This window comes from Hippopotamus amphibius, chromosome X, assembly GCF_030028045.1.
Source record: "Hippopotamus amphibius kiboko isolate mHipAmp2 chromosome X, mHipAmp2.hap2, whole genome shotgun sequence".
Taxonomy (NCBI): domain Eukaryota; kingdom Metazoa; phylum Chordata; class Mammalia; order Artiodactyla; family Hippopotamidae; genus Hippopotamus; species Hippopotamus amphibius.
In genome coordinates, this window is record NC_080203.1 from 61898917 (window position 1) to 61921990 (window position 23074).

Genomic DNA, 23074 nt, shown 5'->3' on the forward strand with positions numbered 1-23074 from the left:
CCATCAAGAAGATGGTATTCTTTCTCTGTTTGCCTGACCAGGCCTGACTCTGGACATGATTTCCCTATTGGTGCCATCTAGCTGTGACTGTAGCATTGGCAAGCTGGGCTGTAATAGGTCCTTTGATCTTTCTCTTTACCACTGGCTCACATTCCAATTTAAGTTGACAGGCCAAGCTTTGCTCCGGGGATAAAAGTTTAAGTAACTCTACTTCTGCATTGATTTAGATAAGGTATGAATTTAAAGATCCAACAGAACTCTGTGTTTGTGTGTTTATTTTTTTGTATAGCATCTCTATGTTTCCATCTCTACCCCTAGAACTGAAGATTTCTATAGCCCTTTATTTAGAATTAAAGACAATGGAAGGAATGAGAAACAAAGCAGGGAAGTTTTATTTTTGTATTTAAATATTTTAGCTATTGGAACAATAAATATCAAAAGATCAATTCAAGCTGCACTTGACATATCTAAAGCCACATTCTTTATAACCAGAGGAAATACTTTATTTAAATTCATTTTGTCAAAGAACAAATATCTTTGTACAACTTATATTGCTCTTTTTTTAAAATTAAAAGGTAGTAGTACATTTTATAAGCATCTCTAGATTTTATTTGTTGGTTTCACATACTACAATACAAAGCTCATTTAAAAGGACATATTTCAGAAATTCTAAAATTGTAATTTACTTGAAAAGTTACTTTCATAAAGAATTTTTTTCAACATTTTATCTTAAATATTTTTTGGCCAACCCAATTTTTATTATTATTTTTTTATAATTGGACAAGGTAGTAAGAATTTAAAGGTAAAATACTACCCAGCTAGTCTTTTTTGTTTTTAATTTAAAAATTTTTGGTAGTGCATTTATCCTTAACATTCTCTACTGGATGAATACAAAATTAACAGAAAAGTATGTACTGTACATAAAAGATAATTATAGAATTAACCACTGATGTTGAACATTTTTGGTGCTTCCATATGTTAATATTGTAGAATATCTTGATTTTACTGTTGTTTAAAAATTGCTTTGTTTTTGAAAACTTGTTGAACTTAATGGCAGGTGTTTTAAGAGTTCACAGAAATGTCTTAGGAGAATATTACTTTCTATACAAGTGAGGCTCTGACACTAGAAAGCTGAGTCACAATTTTTATCAATATGATAAATATTCACCATTTTATTTTATAGATCATGTATATGAAATTACAATAATATTTTACTGGTAACAAATCTAACAAGACAACATGTTAAGGAATGCTAAATCTATATGTGTGCTTTGGAAGATGGTACTGTAAAAGTCTGTGATCAGCATAACAAATTATGTCAATGAGCTTTTCTTTTTAATCTCACCACAGTAAAACTTCCCTCTTGGTAAATGTGGGGTATTATTTAGCTATTTGGGATATTGTTTGAATAAGAGAATCATGTCTTACTGAAAATCAAACCTTATGATTTAAGCTTTAGATGTTCTCTTTTCTATTAGTTATGTTCCAAATGATAGGGTACCTATTTTTTTTTTGAAATAGAAAATGTTTTTAACTTATCAGACTCAACTTAAAATTACTGATGCTTTTATAACCTTTTATACTTTGGTCACTATCAATTTCCCTTAAACATTTTAACATTTTAAAGTAATGAGGCTAAACCTAGACTACTGGATTTTCATTTATATTATTAGCTGCAACAACATATACATTAAACACCTATATGTAATTAATATTTGAAAACTTGCTTTGGCTTCACAAATGAGAGCATTTATAACTACATATTAAAATGACACAAGAATTTTCATGTTTGATTACTAATTGAAGGAAAGAACATGTTTCTTCTTGTTCTCCTCTTCCTACTCCATTTCTTGAAATTAGCCAGTTTCCTCCCCTTTGATAAAGATAGCTTTACGGTAGCTTCACCACCACAACACATGCACCAGCTCTTCCAATGTTAACAGGAACTTCCTAACACAGAAAACAAAAACAAGGAAAGAAGTGCTGTTTGAATGAACTCTGTCTTTGGCATAATATATTGGAATTGAAAAAGTCCTTAGCTATTTTGGCCCAACCTTCACCTTGTATAAAGATAAAGGAAAATGCAGCCTAGATAACAGTCCAATGTGGAAAGAGGAGAGTCTTTAAAATTAAGTAGGCCTGAGTGTGAAGAACAGGTGATCTTGGGTAAGTTTCACTTCTCTGATAATTTTCTCACTTAAAAAATTACAGCTAATAATGCTCATCCTTCAAGATTTTTGTTAGGGTTAAGCAAGATAATGAATTAAAATAATTAAGCATATAGTAATTATAATCTCATTATTTGTTAGTTCTCTTTCACCCTTTTCAAGGTCATACAATGAAACAGTGAAATGCCTGGAATAGAATCTAGGTCTCTTAGCTACTGGTCTATAATTTTCAGAGAAATAAATTACAAACATTTTTATTATTGTGTTTGAACTACATCCTTGTTTGCTAGCTGATCCTAAACATTGCAAAGAGCTACCTGCATGGCAGAACTTGAGTATTCCTGAGGGTCTTAATGAATCATATTATTGGAGGAAAGAGATAGAAACCCATTATCAGGTTTCACATATTAACACATAACTTATTTAGAACAGTAACCAGCTTACTACGTAGAATACAGAGCACCATGAAGTTAGTAGGGAAGGTGACATTTGATACTAAATACAAGGTTTGCTTGTTTGTGGAAATGGTTAAGAGTTAATCATACTTCATATTTTATTAATCCATCATTTAATCAACAAAACACTGTTAGACATTTTGGAGTAAATATAGAGCTATCACTGCAAAAACCATCAAAAGTATCAAGTTTCCTTTAGCATCCTCAAGATGTCCTTTCAGTGCCCCTTCTTACTTTCCTTAGAATTTCTTCTGTCAGATGCCCAGCAGTCTTGAGAGAGTTTGTTTCCAGTCTCTTACTGTGCACCAGATCCCTTGAACAACTGATCAATACTTAGGAGTGTTGTAATTTGTAGAATCTCTATAAGAGGGGACGGATAGATTTTTCTCCTGGGCACCAGCCAATAAGAAGGGGCAGACATTTGTGGATGAGGACATTATTTTTTGCTTCTCAAGTCATAATACATACATAGAAAGTTGGTCAGAGAGTAAAGCTCTTGGATTATTGAATCAGATTCATTTTTCTGTAAAAGGAATAAGTCCATCAAGTTAAGAGAATGTCCTGTCCCCACTTTATATAAGTACTGATGGATCATGCTAATGATGAAACAGCTCAATTAATAATTCTCTATAGCCAAATAAAGCATATGCTATAAACTTCACTAAAATAATTTGGTTCAGCCCTAGAGAGAAAGAGAATGGGATTAATTCCAAACATATATTTTAATTTTTGAATTAAAACCTGAAATACATCAATTTGAATACTTTAAATGAGTACCTCTTTCCATTCATCTTTCTGTGCATCATATGACTCAACAGTGTTCAAATAAGTATGTCCATCATATCCTCCAACCACATAGAGTTTGTCTCCAAGGGGACATACAGCAACAGCATCTCGAGGAACACTCAGAGGTGCCACAGTTGACCATGAATCATTTTTTGGATCATACCTCAAGAAGTTTAGGAAGACAATTGAGAAGAAAGTTAAAGAGTGTTAAAATTTAAAATAATAGTTATTAATAAAGTGTACACTTATCTAAGAAATTAAAAATAACTTATACATACCAAGTTTAGTAAACATTAAGACTAACTAAATGACAGAATTCTCTTTAGCCACCAGAGGTCACTCAAAGCATAGTGAAAATGAATTTCCTTTCAAAAATACCACACATTTCTTTGATCAGTACTCAGATTCTCTATGAGGAAATTTCACATATTGGCATCTTAACATTATGTGAAAAAATGCCCCTTCTGTCATTTAGTATGCTGGTTGGAATGCATTTTTCTTATTCTTTGTTTATCAAAGTTATACATGAGATGCCTGATCTTGTTTATATGAGAGCTCACATTTTAAGTAAATCTGAATATAATTGCCTTTATGTGTTATAAACTATAGTACCCTGGTTTTAATACTCTTTGTAGTTTTGATGCAGTCTATTCTGTTTCCTCTATGAAAGTTCTTATTTATCTTCACAGGATCCTGGGATTTTTTCCACTTTAGTTTGAAGTTAACTCCTTATCCCCAAACCTATTCTGTAAGTAAAGTGAAAGATAATTCAGTAAGTAATATTAGTTAAAATCTTCTCCAGGAATCCTTTACTAAAATTTGAAGCCAATACATAATACTAAAATCTAAAAGGGGTGAACAACAAGAAAAAAAAAACATATAATTATATGTGGAAATTCTCTCTGATTTTATATTGGCCTATTTGTAAATCCCAAGGAAAAACATTTATTTTACATAATTTCATTTATTACCATCTACCAATTTCCTTATGTTTGTATTACTTATCTTATTTCTCTTTTTCTCTGTTTAATCATAATTTAAATTATCTGATCTCAGCTTCCATCTGAACTTGGTCTCACATCCAGTAATATTTTTAATAATATCTGAAATCAGCAATAATTAAGATATCCTCAGTATCCACCATAAATTGTTATATGTCATGTAGCATATTAGCTTAGATTCTGATGGTATATTAAAACCCAGAATCAGAAAATCCACAGCTGTATGCTTTAGCTAAGCTGAATCTTCAACACAATTCTATTGTTAATTGATGCTGCACTCATCTAACAGAGTACACGTATACATGAATGGTGAACCAGGGCTCACAGAAGGATTCCCTTATAGATTTGCATCCAAAACCCAAGATTTTTCTGTATGTGCATGATAATGAATGCTCAAAAATCTGGCTATTGTTAATATTATCTGGACACTGCTTGATTAACAAGAGAGGTTTGGAGAATGTAGAATCTTTTGAAGAAAAAATATTGGCACCTTGGTTGTTATTTGCAAAGACACATAGGAGCAATTATTAAAGAAAAAGTTAGCCACAACCTCACCTTCAAAATAAAATAGCACACCATTTCTCCCCTTTTTGTTTCTTTTTTGCTTTTCTATTTCTCCTTACTTTGGATATGTGTGTGTATATATATATGTATTCTAGTGAAAATAAAATGGAGACTGAAGTAAAGAGAATTAGTCATGGACTTATTCCTCCACTTAGAGTAATTACAGACAATTGGCTTGACTTCTTTGCCTCAATTTTCTCATCAACATTATGGAAATTGTAATCCTTGACCCATCCAACACAAGTTTATGTGATGATTTTAGAAAGCTTTAATTTAAATGATTATCTTAATTAATTGGATGAAACTCCTAAGGTACTGGGTAAGCCATTGTGTTTTACTAGAAAAGAGTGTCAGGAATATTGTCTAAAACATGGAAATGGGGATTATATGATTCCATAGAGTGTGCATTTTTGATTAACTTTCTAACTGGCAAGGCTATTTTCCAACTCTAGGTGTAGAAGTTAAGTTGCAGAAAAAGAGTTTTCTTGTGATTCCTACACAGCAATAAAATAAATTTTGCCCAATAGAGATAGAATTAATTTCTAACCCCAAATGATGACCCCCCCAAATATTACATTTTATTTCCTATAGGATATTAAATATTTTTGCAACTACTAACAATTTTTTTCAGCATTCCTAATTGTCTTTATGTCTTTTTCTTCAAGGACTATTTGAAGCAATTTTAACATCTTATGGATTACCTCATTAATTAATGAGTCACACAAAATCTTTGGCACGTTACTCATATTTGTATGAAAGTCATCATTTTTTGAAAGTTATACTTTAGCACTATTTATCTTCTCAAGCTCTTTTCAAGGAAAATGCCAATAAGGGGATAATGATAGTAATAATAATAATATACTAATTACAAAAATAATACAAACAAAATAATACCAGCAACTAGCTTCCATTGAGTACCTAATATGGGTCAGGCAATGCACTAAATGCATTAACATTTATTATTTTGTACCCTATGAGGTTGATACTAAAATTATTCCCATTTTTCACACGAGGAAACTGATGTTTAGAGATGTAAAGTAACTGGGTCAAGGTCACATAACTTGTAAATAACAGATCTGGGATTTGAACTCAGATTTGTCTGACTCCAAATATAATTAACTAGTATACAATACATTTTTTGGTATGTATGAAGTGCTTTTTTTTTCCCATTAAAAACTAAATTAAAAATAGTATAATTGGAAATATAATTATATCAGTAAATAAAGTTAAATATTTAATTATTAGGATATGTTTGTAAGTATTTAATTTTGTAGTCTGCATTATTAACTTTTCTATAACAAAAAAATGTGAACTGGGTTTATATTTTCCTACTTGTATGTGTAAATGCTTATTTAAATTGGTATAGACACACCAAGCCATCGTAAGGCTAATTTCATGGTGAACATTCTACAGTGCTAAAATGCAGCCCAATTTGTCTCTCTTTCAGGTCTTAATTTAGAATTTCACAATTTCAGGGGTTCTCGGTAAAGCCAGGAAAATGCTGGCATAATAATGGGAGAGAAGAGGGTGATTTAATTAAAATATTTTATGTATTCCAGATTTTTCCTTATGAAATGTGTGCCTTTTGGACCAAACCTAGTTTCTTATTCCTATACATTTAGATACAAGGAACCAAGTAAATGCAACACAAGTTACACCATTAAGACGCAACAAAAAGCCTCCAAAACTGAAATAGAAAACAAAGCATAGACTTTAGTATGCTAGAAAGAAAACCTCTTACTAATTTGAATTTATTAAAAGAAAATTGCTATTACAAGAGCGAGTATTATCTGTCTCGCTGCCTGTATATTTATATCATTTAACTTTTAATTCAGATGAAATTTTTGTGTCGTCAGCTTTGATTTTCATAGTAACGAACCTTCATGATGTTTTAATTACTAGATATAATCTTGTATAGTATTGCATTATTTTGTATAAAACCATTCTAGACATCTTTTAACATTTCTGTAAAGAACAACATGAATTCTCCATACCAGTATGACTCTTTGACCTCTCCTTCTCATGAATTTATCACTCCAATATAGTTTAAGCATTAATGGAAATTTAAGAAAACATAATTATTTTTACATGGATTTGTTTGTACATTTGATCAAATCAAGTTTTCCCAAATGTAATAATTCCTGATACTGTCTGTTTAGCTTACAGGAGGTGATATAGTCTTCTTCACTATCAACACATATAAATACAAGGCTGTAGTTATTCTTAGGTATAGAAACACATATTTTTACAAGCGTAAGAATAGAATTCAATGCCTAGATACCCTTTCTTAAAATGAAAGCTACACTTACCTTTTTTGAATACAAGTATCAGTTTTTTGAGAGTATGTATACATTCACCGACAGGTGGGCCTAACCTTTCGTGAATTGTGTGCTGTCTGTAATTTTCTGTGGTTTATGGAAGGCATCAATAAATTATCTAAGCAATTTAAAATTTCAATAGAATCTATCCTTTTCTCAACTTCTAACAGTGAACTTTAACAAGTATTGAGTCTATTGTATTCCTTTGGCCTTTCTAAAAGAGAAACATGATTCCCATCGGTTATACACACACAAGCACAGAGTAAATGCTTAAAATTTTGTACACATGATGAAATTATGTATCAATAAAAGTAGAAAATAGTGGCTTGAGGTTTAAGTCTATCAACAGTACAGAGTGTAGAATAGTGAACTTTTGGTTTTATAATGAAATGGAAAGTCAAATATGACTGGTTTTCAAACTTTTACAAACTCCAGTTATATGAAAAAATCCTTTAGCCACTATTTGTCATTTAACCATTGAGGGCATCAACTTCCACTTCTGTAAGGTGATAGGGATATACTAGATTTTCAAGATCCTTTCCATTTATAATTACATATATCTTCATTATTGTGCTTCTGGATATAAATAAAGGGCAGAGCGAGTTCAGCTTTATATACAGGCAACTCAAGGTGATTTGCACGTGGTTTTTATCTTGTTTTCAATTTTGCATCACTAGGGAGTGATGTCAGTAAGATGGTAGACTGGGAAGCTCTAGGATCTTATTCTGTCCCCAAAATATTAAATAAACAAATAGAGACTGGCTAAAATAACTTTGTAGGAGTTCTGGAAATCAGTCAAAGATCCACAGCAACCAAATACATGCCCAGTCAAGAAAAAACAGTAGGCAATTTTGTGAAATTTTTACTTGCCCTTGCCCCACCCCCTCCTAGAAAGGCATGGCATTGATTGGAGAAAGCAGTGGCCCAGCCTCAGTTCCTTCAGTTCCTTTCCTTGAACCAGAGAGAAAAGAGCAGAGCTAATATGCAGCAATCTAACCTGTCTCAGTTATTGCCAAAGGGATTATTTTCTGTGTTACCTAATTCAGAGCTCAGACAGTCAAAAGTGGTACAGCTCAGATCTCAGGCTAGGAAAAGCCATGGTAAGTAGTGCACATGGTTCATGAAAGCTGTGGGGAGATTACAGATACACAGACAACTGGGATGAGAGATTATTGATACTATAGGAGATTACTGATTACTCCAATAGAATAACTAAGGCCTTGAGAGGCAACAGGGCTGAGACTCTTAAGGAAGTTAAGGCATTTAAAAGCAGCCTTGTATACAGAGAATCAACACACACACACACACACACACACATGCCTAGGAAACAGACAAACCCAGTAAAGGTATGAGAAGACCTCAAGTCTTCATGCTGGGCTGATCCCAAGCACAGAATATAATTAGTGATTAATTAGCAACAGTCTTCCTATGCATGGAGCCAATCTGCAAGGATTGGGAAAGGTATCTATTAGTTCAAATGGCCAATTTTCAACAAAAGACCACAAAGCATACAAATAAATAGGAAAATGAATTTTACTCCACAGAACAAAGTAAACCTCTAGAACCATCCCTGTAGCAACACAGGCATCTGTCTTACAAGATAAAGACATTAAGACAACTGTCTTGTATATTCTCAAAGAGTGAAAAGAAAAACAGGCAAAGAACTAAAGTAAATCAGGAAAATGATAAATGAACAAAATTAGAATGTCAATAAAGGAAATACATTATGAATAAGAAAAAATAGAAATTCTGGAGCTGAAAAGTTAAATGACTGAATTAAAAAACTCACTAGATGGTTCCACTGGAGACTCAAGCAGGCAGAAGAAAGAATAAGTGAACTTGAAGACAAGTTTTTTGAAATTATCAAGACTGAGGAGTGAAAAGAATGAAGAAAAGTAAGTAGAGTCTAAGGGACCTCTGAGACAACATCAAGTGGCATTTTAGGGGAAGAAGTAGAAGAAGAAGAAGAAAGGGAGGAGGAGGAGGTGGCGGAAGAGTAAGAAGAAGAAATAGCTCTACAGTAATAGTAGGAGAATTCAGCTTCTCACTTTCACTAATGGATAGAATAAACCAGATGGAAGATTAGTAAGTACATGAGAGAGGAACAACATTATAGACCAATTGGACCTAACAAACATATATAAAAATTTCTACTCCCCCAAAACTCAGAAGACACATTTTTCACAAGTAAGCATGGAACATTATCCAGTATAGAACATATGTTAGGCCATAAAACAAGTCTTAATACATTTTAAAAGGCTGAAAACATACAAGACATTTTCACAGTGGAATGAAACTATAAATCAACAACAGATGGAAAAGTGATATGTTCACACATATATGGAAATGAAAGTACGCACACCTAAACAACTAATGAGTCAAAGAATATATCATAAGGGAAATTAGAAAACATCTTGAGACAAGTGAAAATGAAAACATGACTCATACATAAGGTATGAAATAATAGAGATTAGAGCATAGACAAATAATACAGAGAATAGCAAAACAATAGAGAAAATCAATGAAATCAAGAGTTGGTTCTGTAAAACATGAAAATTGATAAACCATTAACTAGATTGAGTACGAGAGAAAGACAAAACACATAAAATCAAATTAAAGAGGCAGCAATTAGTACTGATTTTACAGAATAAAAGAAGATTATAAAAGTACTATGAAGAATTGTTCACTAACAATTTGACTAACTTTCATGAAATGGACAAATTTCTAGAAACACACAACCTATCAAGACTGAACCATGATGAAATAGAAAATCCGAACAGACCCATAATTGTAAGCAGATCAAAAGTCTCCCAACAAAGTACAGTTGATTCTTGAACAATGTGAGTGTTAGGGGCACCAATTCTCTGTACAGTCAAAAATTTGTGTATAACTTTACAGTCATCCCTCCGTATCCATGGTTCTGCATCTGCGGATTCAACTAACCATGGATTGTATAATATGATAGTATATATTTATTGAAAAAAATCTGCATCTAAGTAGACCTGTGCAGTTCAAACCCGTGTTGTTCAAGGGTCTACTATAGTCAAAAATCTCCCCAAAAAGAAAAGCCTAGGGTCAGATGGCTTTACTGGTGAATTCTATTAGACTTAGAGAAGAATTAACACCAATCCTTCTTAAAATCTTCCAAAAAATTGTAGAAGTAAAAATTCTAAACTCATTCTATAAGGTCAGCATTGCACTGATACCAAAGCCAGACAAAGACACTATGAGAAAACTACATAGCAATATTCCTAATAAACGCAAAAAATTTCAGCATAATACTAGCAAATTGAATTCACCAGCATTATTAATATTATTATTCACCATAACAAAGCGGGATTTATTCCTGGAATGCAACAGTGGATTATCATATGAAAATCAATCCATGTAACACACCACACTGACAGAATGAAGGGGGAAAAAACATATGATCATTTCAACTGATGCAGAAATAGTATGTGGCAGAAGTATATATTATTTTTAATGATAAGAACACTAACCAAAGTAGGAATGGAATAAAACAAACTCAACATAATAAAGGCCATATATGGAAAACCCAGACCTATCACACTCAATGGGGAAAGACTGAAGGCTTTCTCTCCAAGATCAAGAACAAGACAATAATGAGAATTTTCACTACATAATACTGAACTCCTTGTCAGAGTTGAAAGAAATAAATGCATCCACACTGGAAAGGAAGAAATTAAAAAAGACACCAATAAGTGGAAAGATACCTCATGTTGCTGGATTAGAAGACAATATTAAGGTTTTGATATCACCCAAGAGATTTACATATTCAATGCACTGTCTATCAGAACCCCAACAACATTTTTTGCAGGAATAGAAATATCCATTATAAACCCATATGAATCTCAGGTACCCAGAGCAGCCAAAATAATTTTGAAAAAAGATGAACAAAGATTTAGGTCTCACACTTCTTGATTTCAAAACTTCCTAGAAAGCTACAGTAATAAAGAGTGTGGTACTGGCATAATGGTAGATGTAATTACCAATAAAATAGAATACAGAGCCCAGAAATAAACCCTCACATACATGGTCGAATAATTTTTGACAATGGGGCAAAAACTGTCAAAATTTTGAGGAAAGGACAGTCTTTTCAACAAATGATGATGGGAAAAATGGATATTCACATGTAAAATAATGAAGTTGGATCTTTGCCTTACTCCATAAACAAAAATTAACTCAAACAGATCAAAGGCCTGAACATAAGACCAAAACTATAAAACTCTTATAAGATTACATAGGGGAAATGTTTTATGACATTGGATTTGGCAATGATCTTTTGGATATGACACTAAAAGTACAAACTATGAAAGAAAAGTTGATAAATTGGATTTAATATAAAAATTTGCACATCAAAGGGTGCTATCATCAGTGAAAAAGCAACCCATCGAATGAAAGAAATGACTTGCAAATCACATATCTGACAAGGGATTAATATACAGAATATATAAAGGCCTCCTATACCTCAACAACAAAAAGACAAACAACTAAATTAAAAAATGGACCAAGGACTGGAATATACATTTTTATAAAGAAGATATACAAATGGCCATTAGCACCTGTTAAGATGCTCAACATATCTAATCATTAGAGAAACTCAAATCACAACCACATAGCAATACCACTTCATATTCATTAGGATAGCTATGAAAAACAAAACAAAACAAAACAAAAGAAAACAAGTGTTGGTGAGGATGTACAGAAATTGGAATCCTTTTGCTTTGTTGGTGGGAATAGAAAATGGTGCAGCTGCAATGGAAAACAGTATGGTGGTTCCTCAAACATTTAAAAATAGAATTACCATATGATAAAGCAACTCCACTTCTGTGTATATACCCGAAAGAATTGAAAGCAAAGGCTCAAGCAGATATTTGTACACCTATATTCTAGCAGCATTATTCACAGTAGCCAAAAGATGGACCAACCCAATTGTACATTTACAAATGAATGGATAAACAAAATGATGTGTTATGTACATATAGTGTGATATTTTTCAGCTTTAAAAGGAAAGGAAATTCTGATAAATGCTGTAACATGGATGACCTTAAAGAAATATAACTAGGCTAAGTAAAATAACCCAGACACAAAGGATTATTTATTATTCCACTTTTATAAGGTACCTAGAATTATGAAATTCATAGAAACAGAAAGTAAAATGGTGTCTGCCAGTGACTGAGGTGAGGGAGGAATGGCAATTTATTGTTTAATAAGGATACAGTTTCAGTTTGAGGAAATGAAAAAAGTTCTGGAGATCGATGATGCTAATGTTTTCACAACAATGTGAATGTACTTAATGCCACTGAATTGTGCACTTAAAAATGGTTAAAAGGGTAAATTTTATGTTATGTATATTTTGCCACAGTAAAAAAATAATATAGCATAATGAAGAGGTGATCAACTACTATTTTGCTGACTCTGGGGAAAATGGACATGGATAATCTCAGTGTCACATATATATGACTATAATATATTATACATATGGAACAGAGATTGATCTTCTTTATGTTTTGCATAATGTTAAAATAAAATTTGTTTTCATCTCTTAAGAACCAATCTCAGGAAAAGCATGCCAGATGTACACTGAGTAGCAAGGAGCTGGTCACTTAGGATTAAACTTAAAAAAAAAAAAAAAAAAGAAAGAAACTTACCATAGCTCAATTATCCCCTATAAGAAACAAAGTATTGGCATCATCAATTATGCTTTTCAGAAGAAAAATAATAATACTAGTATTCTTTCCTTTAGTCTTTTTTGCCTGCATTCTATCCTACATATCACTGCTAAATCAATTTTCTCCAAACTAATTTCTTTGTGATATTCTATTTCTCCCCAATTTAATTATCCTTTTGCCTATGAGATAAAATCTGAAAGTTTCCACCTTGACATTTCAGGCTATCAAACAATCTGGTACTTAATTGTGTTTTGAATTGCTCTTCCAAATTAAATTTCAAGCTAAAGCCTCTACTCACATCTATGAAGCTTTTTCCTTTACTTTCATGGTTTTGGTTGTGCTTTTTTCCTAGACCTAAAATTCCCTGCATTCTTTTTTATGCCTACAAAATACAAATTCTACCTAGTTTATTAATTTCCCTTGAGGACACCATCCGTGTTGATCTCTGTCTTCTGAATTCTGATAACCTTACTGACTGTAAATTTGTCACTTGGACTTAGTTTAATATTATCATCTGTTATGTTTGTGTGTATACATATATATATACTATCTTGAAAGGGAATGTGAATGGTAAAACTACAAAGTAATATGACTGATATTTTAAATGACATAGTGCACTTTGTTCATCCAAATGAATGTCTCCCATTCAAAGAGGTTACCTTTGGGAAATTAAATACTTAATGCAATAGAGTCCCAGTGTTCAGAACATTATTAACACCTCTCTTTGGGAATTCTTTCTGTTTATTTTGTAGTGTTAAGCCTTCATCCTTTGAGGATTAATTTGGTTTTTGAAACAGTAAAGTTATTTTAATTTGAGCTGGTGAATGGTTAAATGATATAGCTTGTAATAAAATTTATTTTTACATCTCTTTTGTTTCATTTTATAGGGTGACTATCAAATGATAAAACAACATATTCTTTTTATACATTTCTTATGAGGAATCTGCAATGCATATGGAGGATTTCTTCAAAATATTTTGAGCCTAGGAGTAAGTGTACAATTATACAATGGATTAAACCTCTGAAAAGATTAATACGTATTTGAAAGACTACTTTCTGGTATCTTAAAAATCCTTCTCATTTCTGAAAAAACCAAATAACCAAATAAATACATGAATAAATAGAAATATTTTTACCGTTCCACACAGTCAGAAAGTCTGGAGCAATGGTTAGAAGCAGGGGCATCATGACCCCCAACAACATATAAGAATCCATTGTATGTTGCAACTCCCACACCTCCACGTCTTTTGGACATTGGAGCACATAAACTCCACTTGTTAGTGTGTGGATCAAAGTATTCCATAGATTTGAGGCAGGAACTTCCATCGCGTCCACCAATAGCATATAGCCTAGAAAAAAGACAGAAGTGTGTGTATGTGTGTGTATATTTGTGCATAGAATGAAAGTAATAGAATCTTGTGCAAAGCATTGGACTCTGTATTCTACTCTCTTAGTATTTTACAGTGAATGGCTTGAATTTGTGAATGTATAGTTACCTAAAGACATTTGTTAAGGTCTACCTTACCCCAAACCTCCCTGCTTCATCATTTCTGTGAAAGTACTTTGACATACTATAATAGATTAAAGGACCCCATGGGGAATGAAGTACAGAGAAAGAAGGGAGATATCAAAAGTGTTGGTAGTATTTGTCAAATAAACTGAACATTCTTTCCCTTTAAAAACAGTTTTGTTGAGAAATAATTGACATACAATAAACTGCATATATTTAACGTGTACGAGTTCATATTTTTTCTTATTAGTCATCTATTTTATACATATTAATGTATATATGACAAAACCAATCTGCCATTTTTAAAGAAAGGTAAGATGTTTCCAAAACCGAACTCCAGCAACCTTACAATTTTAGCTAGGTTTAATTGCTCAGCATTAGAATCCCTGTTGTTTTTATGAAATATTTTATTTAGTGTAAAAAACATTTGTAACTAAGAATATATTAATTCAATAAATAACTAAGGGAATAGAATAAAACCTAGAAACCAGATATTTTTCCTAGGAAGATATATTGGCTATGACATTTCTTTTACAAATTTTAAAATGCCAATTCTTTTGATGAGCAGTATTTTTAATCTTATTTAAATTTAATCCTGCATCAATAAAGAAGATAAACATTTATTAAACTATATGTTTATAACTGCCCTTCATGTTCAGTTGTGAGCAATAGCAAGTCACCAAGACAAAATTAGTCAAATTCAGTGACTTCAGCCACTTCTGTAGGTAGGAGATTGCTACTGAGTCATCTGATATCATCGAGGTTAGGCCAGATATAATCAGATTTAGGAGTATGTTAAGGTCTAAGACACTGTAAGTCTGGGTCTCCTCTTAACTATAGACATTTCCTACTTCTTACACAAGGTACTAAAACCCATGTGTATTGAAATTTCTACTGAACCCAATTATATGATGAGATAGCAGCTTTATGCATATGCATAGTCAGTAGAGGCACACAAGCCTGTCTCCTGCCACTGACCCATCCTAGTGTCTGAACTTTTCATCATTCAAGTCTCTCCTATAAGCTGGTCATTATCGCTAAAGGTCCCTTGTCAGAAAGCACATAATTACCTGCAAGAAGAACAAGCTCGTAGAAACCTCAAAATTCTTTGGGTTTCAATATATTAGTTTTTCTCATAGGCAAGTGATCAGGAAGAGGGAAAGATTCAGAAAGATGGGACTAGTTGTAATTCTAGAACACTCAGGAGAGTGAGTGGTAAAGAACAAAAATTTGACCTATTACAAAGACAGACCAAAGTTTTGATAAGTCAAAAATAAGTTATAAGGTAAAAAACCACAGCTTCTTGAGGGTAAGATTGGAACTGGTTTGCCTACAAAAGTGCTTCTCAAATTTAACATTCACACAAGTCTCTTGAGGATCTTGTTAAAATGCCCATTCTGATTCAGGAGGTCTAGGCTGAGGCTAAGATTCAGCATTTCTAAATAGATCTCAGGTAATGCTGATGCTGCTGGTCTCAGGACCACACTGGAGTAGCAAAGGACTACAGGATATTTAATTAAATGCTCATTTTAGATAAGTATTTTCCATCATAATGAAGGGAGAGTTCCAACAAAGCCCTTTTACTATCGATAAGTAGGATTTCCTGGTCATTGGGAATGCTTATTGACTGGTGGATCACATCACTGAAGTGCTGTACCACATGAAATAGGAGCAAAAGCATGCAAGTTTGGGTTTACTCACTTGTTGTTTAATGCAACAACACCAACTGTGCTTCTAGGAGTTGACATACTGGCCACATAATTCCACTGACGTCCTTCAGGGTCCCATCTTTCTACAGTATTTAGGTAACTCCATCCATCATGACCACCAACAGCATACATTGGTCCTTCAAGTGTGGCTACGCCTAAAGGATAAAAATAGCATGAGGGCTCACCTAGGTAGGCCACACATAATGGATGTTGTTTCATTTTACAAGGAATTGACTGCTCAAAAATTTGTTTTTATCTCTTAAATCATTTTGTAAATAATCATTTAATAAATAATTTACTGATCTTGATATGAAACTAAATATGGTCTTTTAACCCTAGGAAATTTTCAGGCATAGTTAGTGTATCATGGGACAGTATCATGGTTGTAATGCTGAGGTCAAAGGAAGTAGTGGGTTACACCATTAGTGGGGACTAATAGTAAAGGGAAGCTGGGTTTTTTTTTTCTTTTGGCATAATTTCAATGTCATTTTATGAATGTAAGGGATAGATGAGATATGATACTGAATCTTAGATAAATCTTAGAATTGTAGGCTAACTGTGATAGGTCTTTCTAATCCCTGGTTTTTATTATAAGGATAAAAAAAATCCCATAAGATAACGAAGTAGATAGGGATTTTTGAGGTTTAGTTAGAAATTTGTTCTATTAGATACTGTGAATGGTCCCTTTCTGTTTCTCACTGCTCTGGTAATTTACGTAATTGGTAACCCCCCATCTCACCTTCTGCATCATCTCAATCCACCTCTCAGAGGTATATCCTCATCACCTCTCCTATCTCTTTAGTAATATCAATTAGAATTTAAAAATTTGCTCAGATTTCTCTGTAAGATATATTTCCTAAAAATCATACTGACAGAACTGAGCTGAGTAATTACATAGTCTATCATTTGATATAATTTATCAGATATTTTGGGGCAAACAATACCAGTCCTGTATATGTCACGCTTTAGCTGTGTAAAAGTCAGTTTCAAAAAAAAAAAAAAAAAAAAGATCCAATTATTCTGTTTTTTTTTTTTTTTTAAACAAACTCTATGGTATTGAAATGTATGGAGTGAGGCATGAAGAAAGATATACCTTGACAAACACTCAGGAGAATCAAAGTTCCTTACTGTTCTAGAAGTCTCCATTCCTTCTTAAACTTCTTAGGAACCTCTGGGTTAAGTATAACTTAGAGCTGCTCTCAATCAAAGTGGTTTTTCTAAATATCTCTGCATTCAAACTGTATCCTAAGGCTTTTGCCTAAATATAGATTTGCTTCTTATGGGAAAGGACACTAGAAACTTGAAACACAATGTCTCTCCATTATTGAGTATTCTTTTCTCTAAATTGAGCTTAGAAGAAAACTCCCTGTTGTAGTTTCATACTCTTCAACAATGTATTCCTTCCTGAAGTGGGACCCATTTAAAATACAAGTGGAGAGGAGACAAGATTACAACAAGTATGACACCTGAAACAAGAAAAAACTTTCACAGGGCTTTACCACTTGCTTAAGCTTCTTAGCATTTTGGAGACATTTTGACTAAGGGTTTGGCTAAATCTCGATGAAGTGCAGCTTAATTTTTGAAAAGCTCTATTAACTGCACATTCTTTAGAAACTGTGTAACCTTAAGCTCTTACCTAAGCCGTGCCTGTGTGTTGACATGGGAGGCATCACTGTCCAGATTTTGCCAATGGGATTAAAACATTCCACAGTATTCAAAGTTTTTAAACCATCTCTTCCTCCCACGACGTAGAGCTTATTATCAATAACAGCAACTCCAAACTGAAGCCTACGGCCACTCATGGTGCCAATATGTAGCCAGCTGTTGGTCCTGAGGTCATATTTTTCGATTGTAGTGGTACCTGTTAAAGGAATATTGAACCATGGTAAAAACTGCTTGTATGGCATCATTCATATTATATTTATGTATCTATCATTTATAGCATAGAATCAGTGATTGCAACTGAAAATAAGTACCCCAGATGATTCTTCAACTTAAAAGCAAAGGCAAGGATAATATTTCACCACTTCTGAATCCAAATGGAAGAGTCAGAATAAAATTGTTTATTTAATATATATGGTTTATATACTTATAATGGCTTCTTTGGCTATAATATGCTACTGGTAGTACTAACACAGGAATTAAACATCATATTTTACAACAAAAAATTACTTTGGAATCTATTACTGACTGTTTACACATCCATTATGGTTTTAATTACCTATGACCATTCAATATATTAATTTATGCCCTTTAATTCAATTTGGAGTGTGTGTGTGTGTTGATTTAAAATACAAATGACTAAAGGAAGAGAAAATTCCTTTTAAATGGGCCTTCAGTATTGATTCACATAATGTTCCATGATAGTAACACAAAGGATTATAATTAAGAATATAATTATTTGTATTCATATTATGTGTTTTTATAATTAATAATGTAATTCTAAGGTATTACCTTCTTTATATGTTAAAAATTCATTTTCTACTCAATTACTGAAATACAAAGTTTATTACTATAGTATACTGTAACTACTGCCATAGCAAATTGTCACTTCTTCATAATAAATTATTACCTCTGTAGGCAATGCTTTTTACCAATCATCAACAATAGCTGCTATTATTTTTTAATAAAAATTGATTCTGCACAACAGGAAAGTTTCTAATAACTAAAGTGGGAAATTAAAGAATTAGATGATTCACATGGATAGTGTACCTAACATAGCTTGTGACAGGTTTAGGGAATTTCAACCCAATTGCACAATGTCAACCATAGGAGTAAGCAAAAACACTTCTCATTTGTTCTACAGGGAGATTTATGGAGAAAGTATAATCCATTAGTTATGGTGAAAATATAGTTAACATCTGAAGCCTATTCACTGGCCAATTATAAGGCTACAGTACAGAGTTATATCAAATCAAAATTTAAGCAGAGTGTTTGTTGTATATACGGCTGCTTCTGAAAGTTTTTCTATTTACATTGGACTAATGAAAACAGTATTTATCTTTTATCTAATTTTAAATCTTTTCTGAGTGAATAGTGCATTGTAAGTATTTTTGTCTCAAGAGTTTGGATTTTCACAATAAAAACATGTGGACATACAGACACTCATGTATTCTTACTCTTTAATCCCTGCATCTTGCACTGACAATGTGGATTTGGTTGAATGCTGATTTACAGATAGCAATTGCTCTACTGACTATATTTATTGCTGAGAGGTCAAATAATACCACCTAGCTTTTATACAATAAATGTCTCTGGATGATACTGTTAAAACTGAAATATCTACAAACAAAGTCACATCTACTTTCACTCTGTCAAGCAGTCCATTTTCTCTGTTTCCGTATCTTTCCAGTTCTTCATTCCAATCTTCCCAAATCTGTCTTTTTATCCACTCCTTTCTATTGTAACTTTTCATTTTGAACTCTTTTCATTAGTGGAATTTACCAAAGAGCCAATTTAGATTAGGAAATGAAGGTTAGGCTGCACTAATTATTAAGATTATGGAGTCATTAATGTTGAAGTAATTAGGAAATTGTACAAGGCTACAATAATCAGCTGTATGTGGAAGATTTACATTGAAATGATGTAGAAATCTGCTTCAAGCCAAGTTCATTTTTTCTGGCTCTCAGATAAAATATAAAAGATAAATTTACCCCATATCTCTTATTTGCATCTATGAGCATATATGACTGGTAGTTCTGTATCTTTAATTCTGAAATTTTTTTTAGCCCATTTGCCTACTTTCACAACTGCTCCAACTAATCAAAATGTAAATCCTCTAGCTGGCTTATTATGGTAGCTCTAAATTTGATGGGGAAACTTGAATTAAGATTTTTTTTTACTAATCTCTCTCTTTAAGATTCACTTCATAATTTTTCTGTGTATATTGACCTTCTGTGCTAAGATGTTGCAAATATTGTTTATTTTATTTCAAAGCTCCTATTCAACCTCACTTATGATCTATTCAAGAGGGAACAAAACCAACCAAACTTTGTAATGTTGTTTGGAACACGATAGTTTCTGCAGTTGTGAATATATCTGATTTGGTGATTTCCTCCATCTATTTTTTAAATGAACTAAAAATCACTGTATTGGCCTTTAATTTGTCCCCTGCCATATTGTCTCTCAGAATTCATTGTTTTTAATAAATGAAAAATTACTGAATACCTTGTACGCACAAAAGCCCACAGTTTACCATTTGGCCATTTAAAAACTTTGACTCTGTGATCATACTTAGAACTTTTCAATGACTCTTTTAATTTGCATGGTAGGAGTTATAGTTAACTCCAACCACTTGTGTGATATCTATATTTAGCAACTAATTCCAAATTAATTGTGTGAGTCAGAAAGGAAATTAAAGACAGGAAGTATTGTATTTCCTAAACATCAGTAGATAAAAGTTCAAAAAGTATCTTTAAAAAGATAAATGAAACAACAGACTGTAAGAAAAAGCATGTATACAGAATTTTTTTAAAATGTAAATTGGTATGTTTTTAAATGCAATATTGATTTATATAGATAAATGCTACCACTTTAATGTCTTTGCTTTACTTATTTTTTCTTTCTTTTTCTGCTCCTAAGTGCTCACCATTCTAAAATCCTCAAAGAGAGGGGTCATTTTGTTGTTGTTGTTACTCTTTCATCTAAAATAGTGGCAGTATAGCTAAAAGGAACATAACATTTGAGTAATAATTCCCTTTCCAGTAGTTCTAGATGTTTGCCCTTGGCTTGGCTATCTAACTTTAACAGCCTTAGTTTCCTCATCTGCAAAATTGGGGTAATAAAATACGTCATGTAGCATTATTGTGTGGATTATAAATGATGTTTGCAAAAAGCCAATCAAGGATCAGACACTCAAAAATAATAGTTTTTAATATTGTTGTAGTTGTCTGCAACTTCCCATAGAGCTTTTTATATTTCCATACACTAGGTATTCCAAGAGTCTCAAAATGATGGTGCTACTTCCTTCCATATCAAACTGTGGTAGTAGAGTCAAGGGATTATGGGCTCACATTTCACTCATTTTTGTAAGCTAATAAGGAGTTGTACATACTTATTACCATCTTGTGTAACACCTTAGTTAGTGTAATGTTATCTTAAAAAACAGCAACCTGAAAAAATAACAAAAAAAGTAAACAAACACAAAAACCAAACAAATAAACACAAAGTTTTCCATTTCTCACTCGGCTGGTTAGGCTTTTTTTTTTTTTTTTTAATTGGAAACTAAGGAAAGCTCTGCTTGCATTTTGTACTTGGTACCCTTTTGATTTAAATATCAAATAAAACACCTTTTAAATTCTGTTATGTTCATTCTATCCAACAAAATGCAATAAAATATCAAGTTACTAGACTTGAAATTAATTATAAGATTTCATTGTATTTCTTATTTTCTAAAGAACACTAGTTCTGTGAAGTTACTCTACTACTTTGGAAATAATTGCATTTGCAAGCTCTTGTTTTATAGGTTTATTATTGGCACATCTCCTATATGGCCTTCCAATTTCCAGTTACACATACCAAAAGAAAGAACTGGTTTCCAGAAGCACAGAGCTTTGATTTTTGCAACATTTTCTACAAGGTGTCAAAACATTTCTATGTATGATTTGTCAAATTTTTAGTGGGTTGCTTTTATTTCCTACACAGCCAATTCTTAATTACAAAATCCATGCCTCATTGTTTTGGCAACATGGGTGTACAGACTGAGAAAGCGAGGGTAAAGAGACAGAGCTATAGAAAAGCAAGTTCTAAGGAGTATTCAAGATAGACATGATAGCTTCAGAAATTTTTCCCTATTCCAATTGATAAAATTATTTTGTAAAATCATTATTTTATCCAGGATTGAATTGGTGATCTTGTTATCAACACTTCAAGTTTATTTGTAACTGGTCTTTGAGCAACTATCAGGAAATTGAGAGCAAGAAGTTAGACACCATTCTCCTACTTCCATCAAAAAAACAAATTTGAAGGACCTCATCCCTTCCATTTATGATGAATCTTTGTTTTCCCTGAAAAGATCTTATGTTGCAAAGCAAATACTCAAATTTAAAAATTGTTGCCATAAGAACCACAAAAGACCCCAAATTGCCAATGCAACCTTGAGAAAAAGCAAACAAAAAAAAAGCAAAGCTGATGGTGTTACCCTCCCAGACTTCAGACTATAATACAAAGCTAAAGTCATCAAAACAGCATGGTACTGGCACCAAAACAGACACATAGATCAGTGGTACAGAACACAAAGCCCAGAAATAAACCCACCCACCAATGGTCAAATAATTTATGACAAAGGAGGCAAGAATACACAATGCAGAAAAAACAGTCTTCAACAAATGATGCTGGGAAAACTGGACAGCTACAGGTAAAACGATGAGATTAGAAGATTCCCTTACACCATATACAAAAATAAAATCAAAATAGTTTAAATACCTAAATGTAAGACCTGAAACCATAAAACTCCTAGGCAGAACACTCGTTGACATAAATCATAGCAATGTTTTTTTGGTTCTGTCTCCCAAGGCAAAAGAAATAAAAGCAAATATAAACAAGTGAGTCCTAATTAAACTTAAAAGCTTTTGCACAGCAAAGGAAACCACCAACAAAACGAAAAGGCAACCTATGGAATGGGAGAAAATATTTGCAAATGATGTGACCTAAAAGAGGTTAATATCCAAAATATGTAAATAGCATACAACTCAATATCAAAACAAACAAACAGCCCAATCAAAAAATGGGCAGAAGACCTGGATGGACATTTTTCCAAAGAAGACATTACAGATGGCTAATTGGCACATGAAGATGCTTAGCATTGCTAATTATTAGAGAAAGGCAATCAAAACCACGAGATATCACCTCACACCTGTCAGTTGACTATCA

General features: G+C 32.6%; 1 protein-coding gene across 1 annotated transcript in view; it reads right to left on the reverse strand.

Moving 5' to 3' along the window:
• Nucleotides 1-746: 746 nt before the first annotated feature.
• KLHL4 (kelch like family member 4) overlaps nucleotides 747-23074 on the reverse strand; it is a 95288-nt gene continuing 72960 nt past the window's right edge. The window contains exons 7-11 of the mRNA XM_057718139.1: nucleotides 17841-18065; nucleotides 16197-16359; nucleotides 14122-14334; nucleotides 3401-3572; nucleotides 747-1950 (exon numbers count right to left, since the gene is read on the reverse strand). Of these exons, the coding sequence (XP_057574122.1) occupies nucleotides 1891-1950; nucleotides 3401-3572; nucleotides 14122-14334; nucleotides 16197-16359; nucleotides 17841-18065 (833 nt within the window). The 3' untranslated portion in view covers nucleotides 747-1890. The remainder of the gene's footprint in view (nucleotides 1951-3400; nucleotides 3573-14121; nucleotides 14335-16196; nucleotides 16360-17840; nucleotides 18066-23074) is intronic.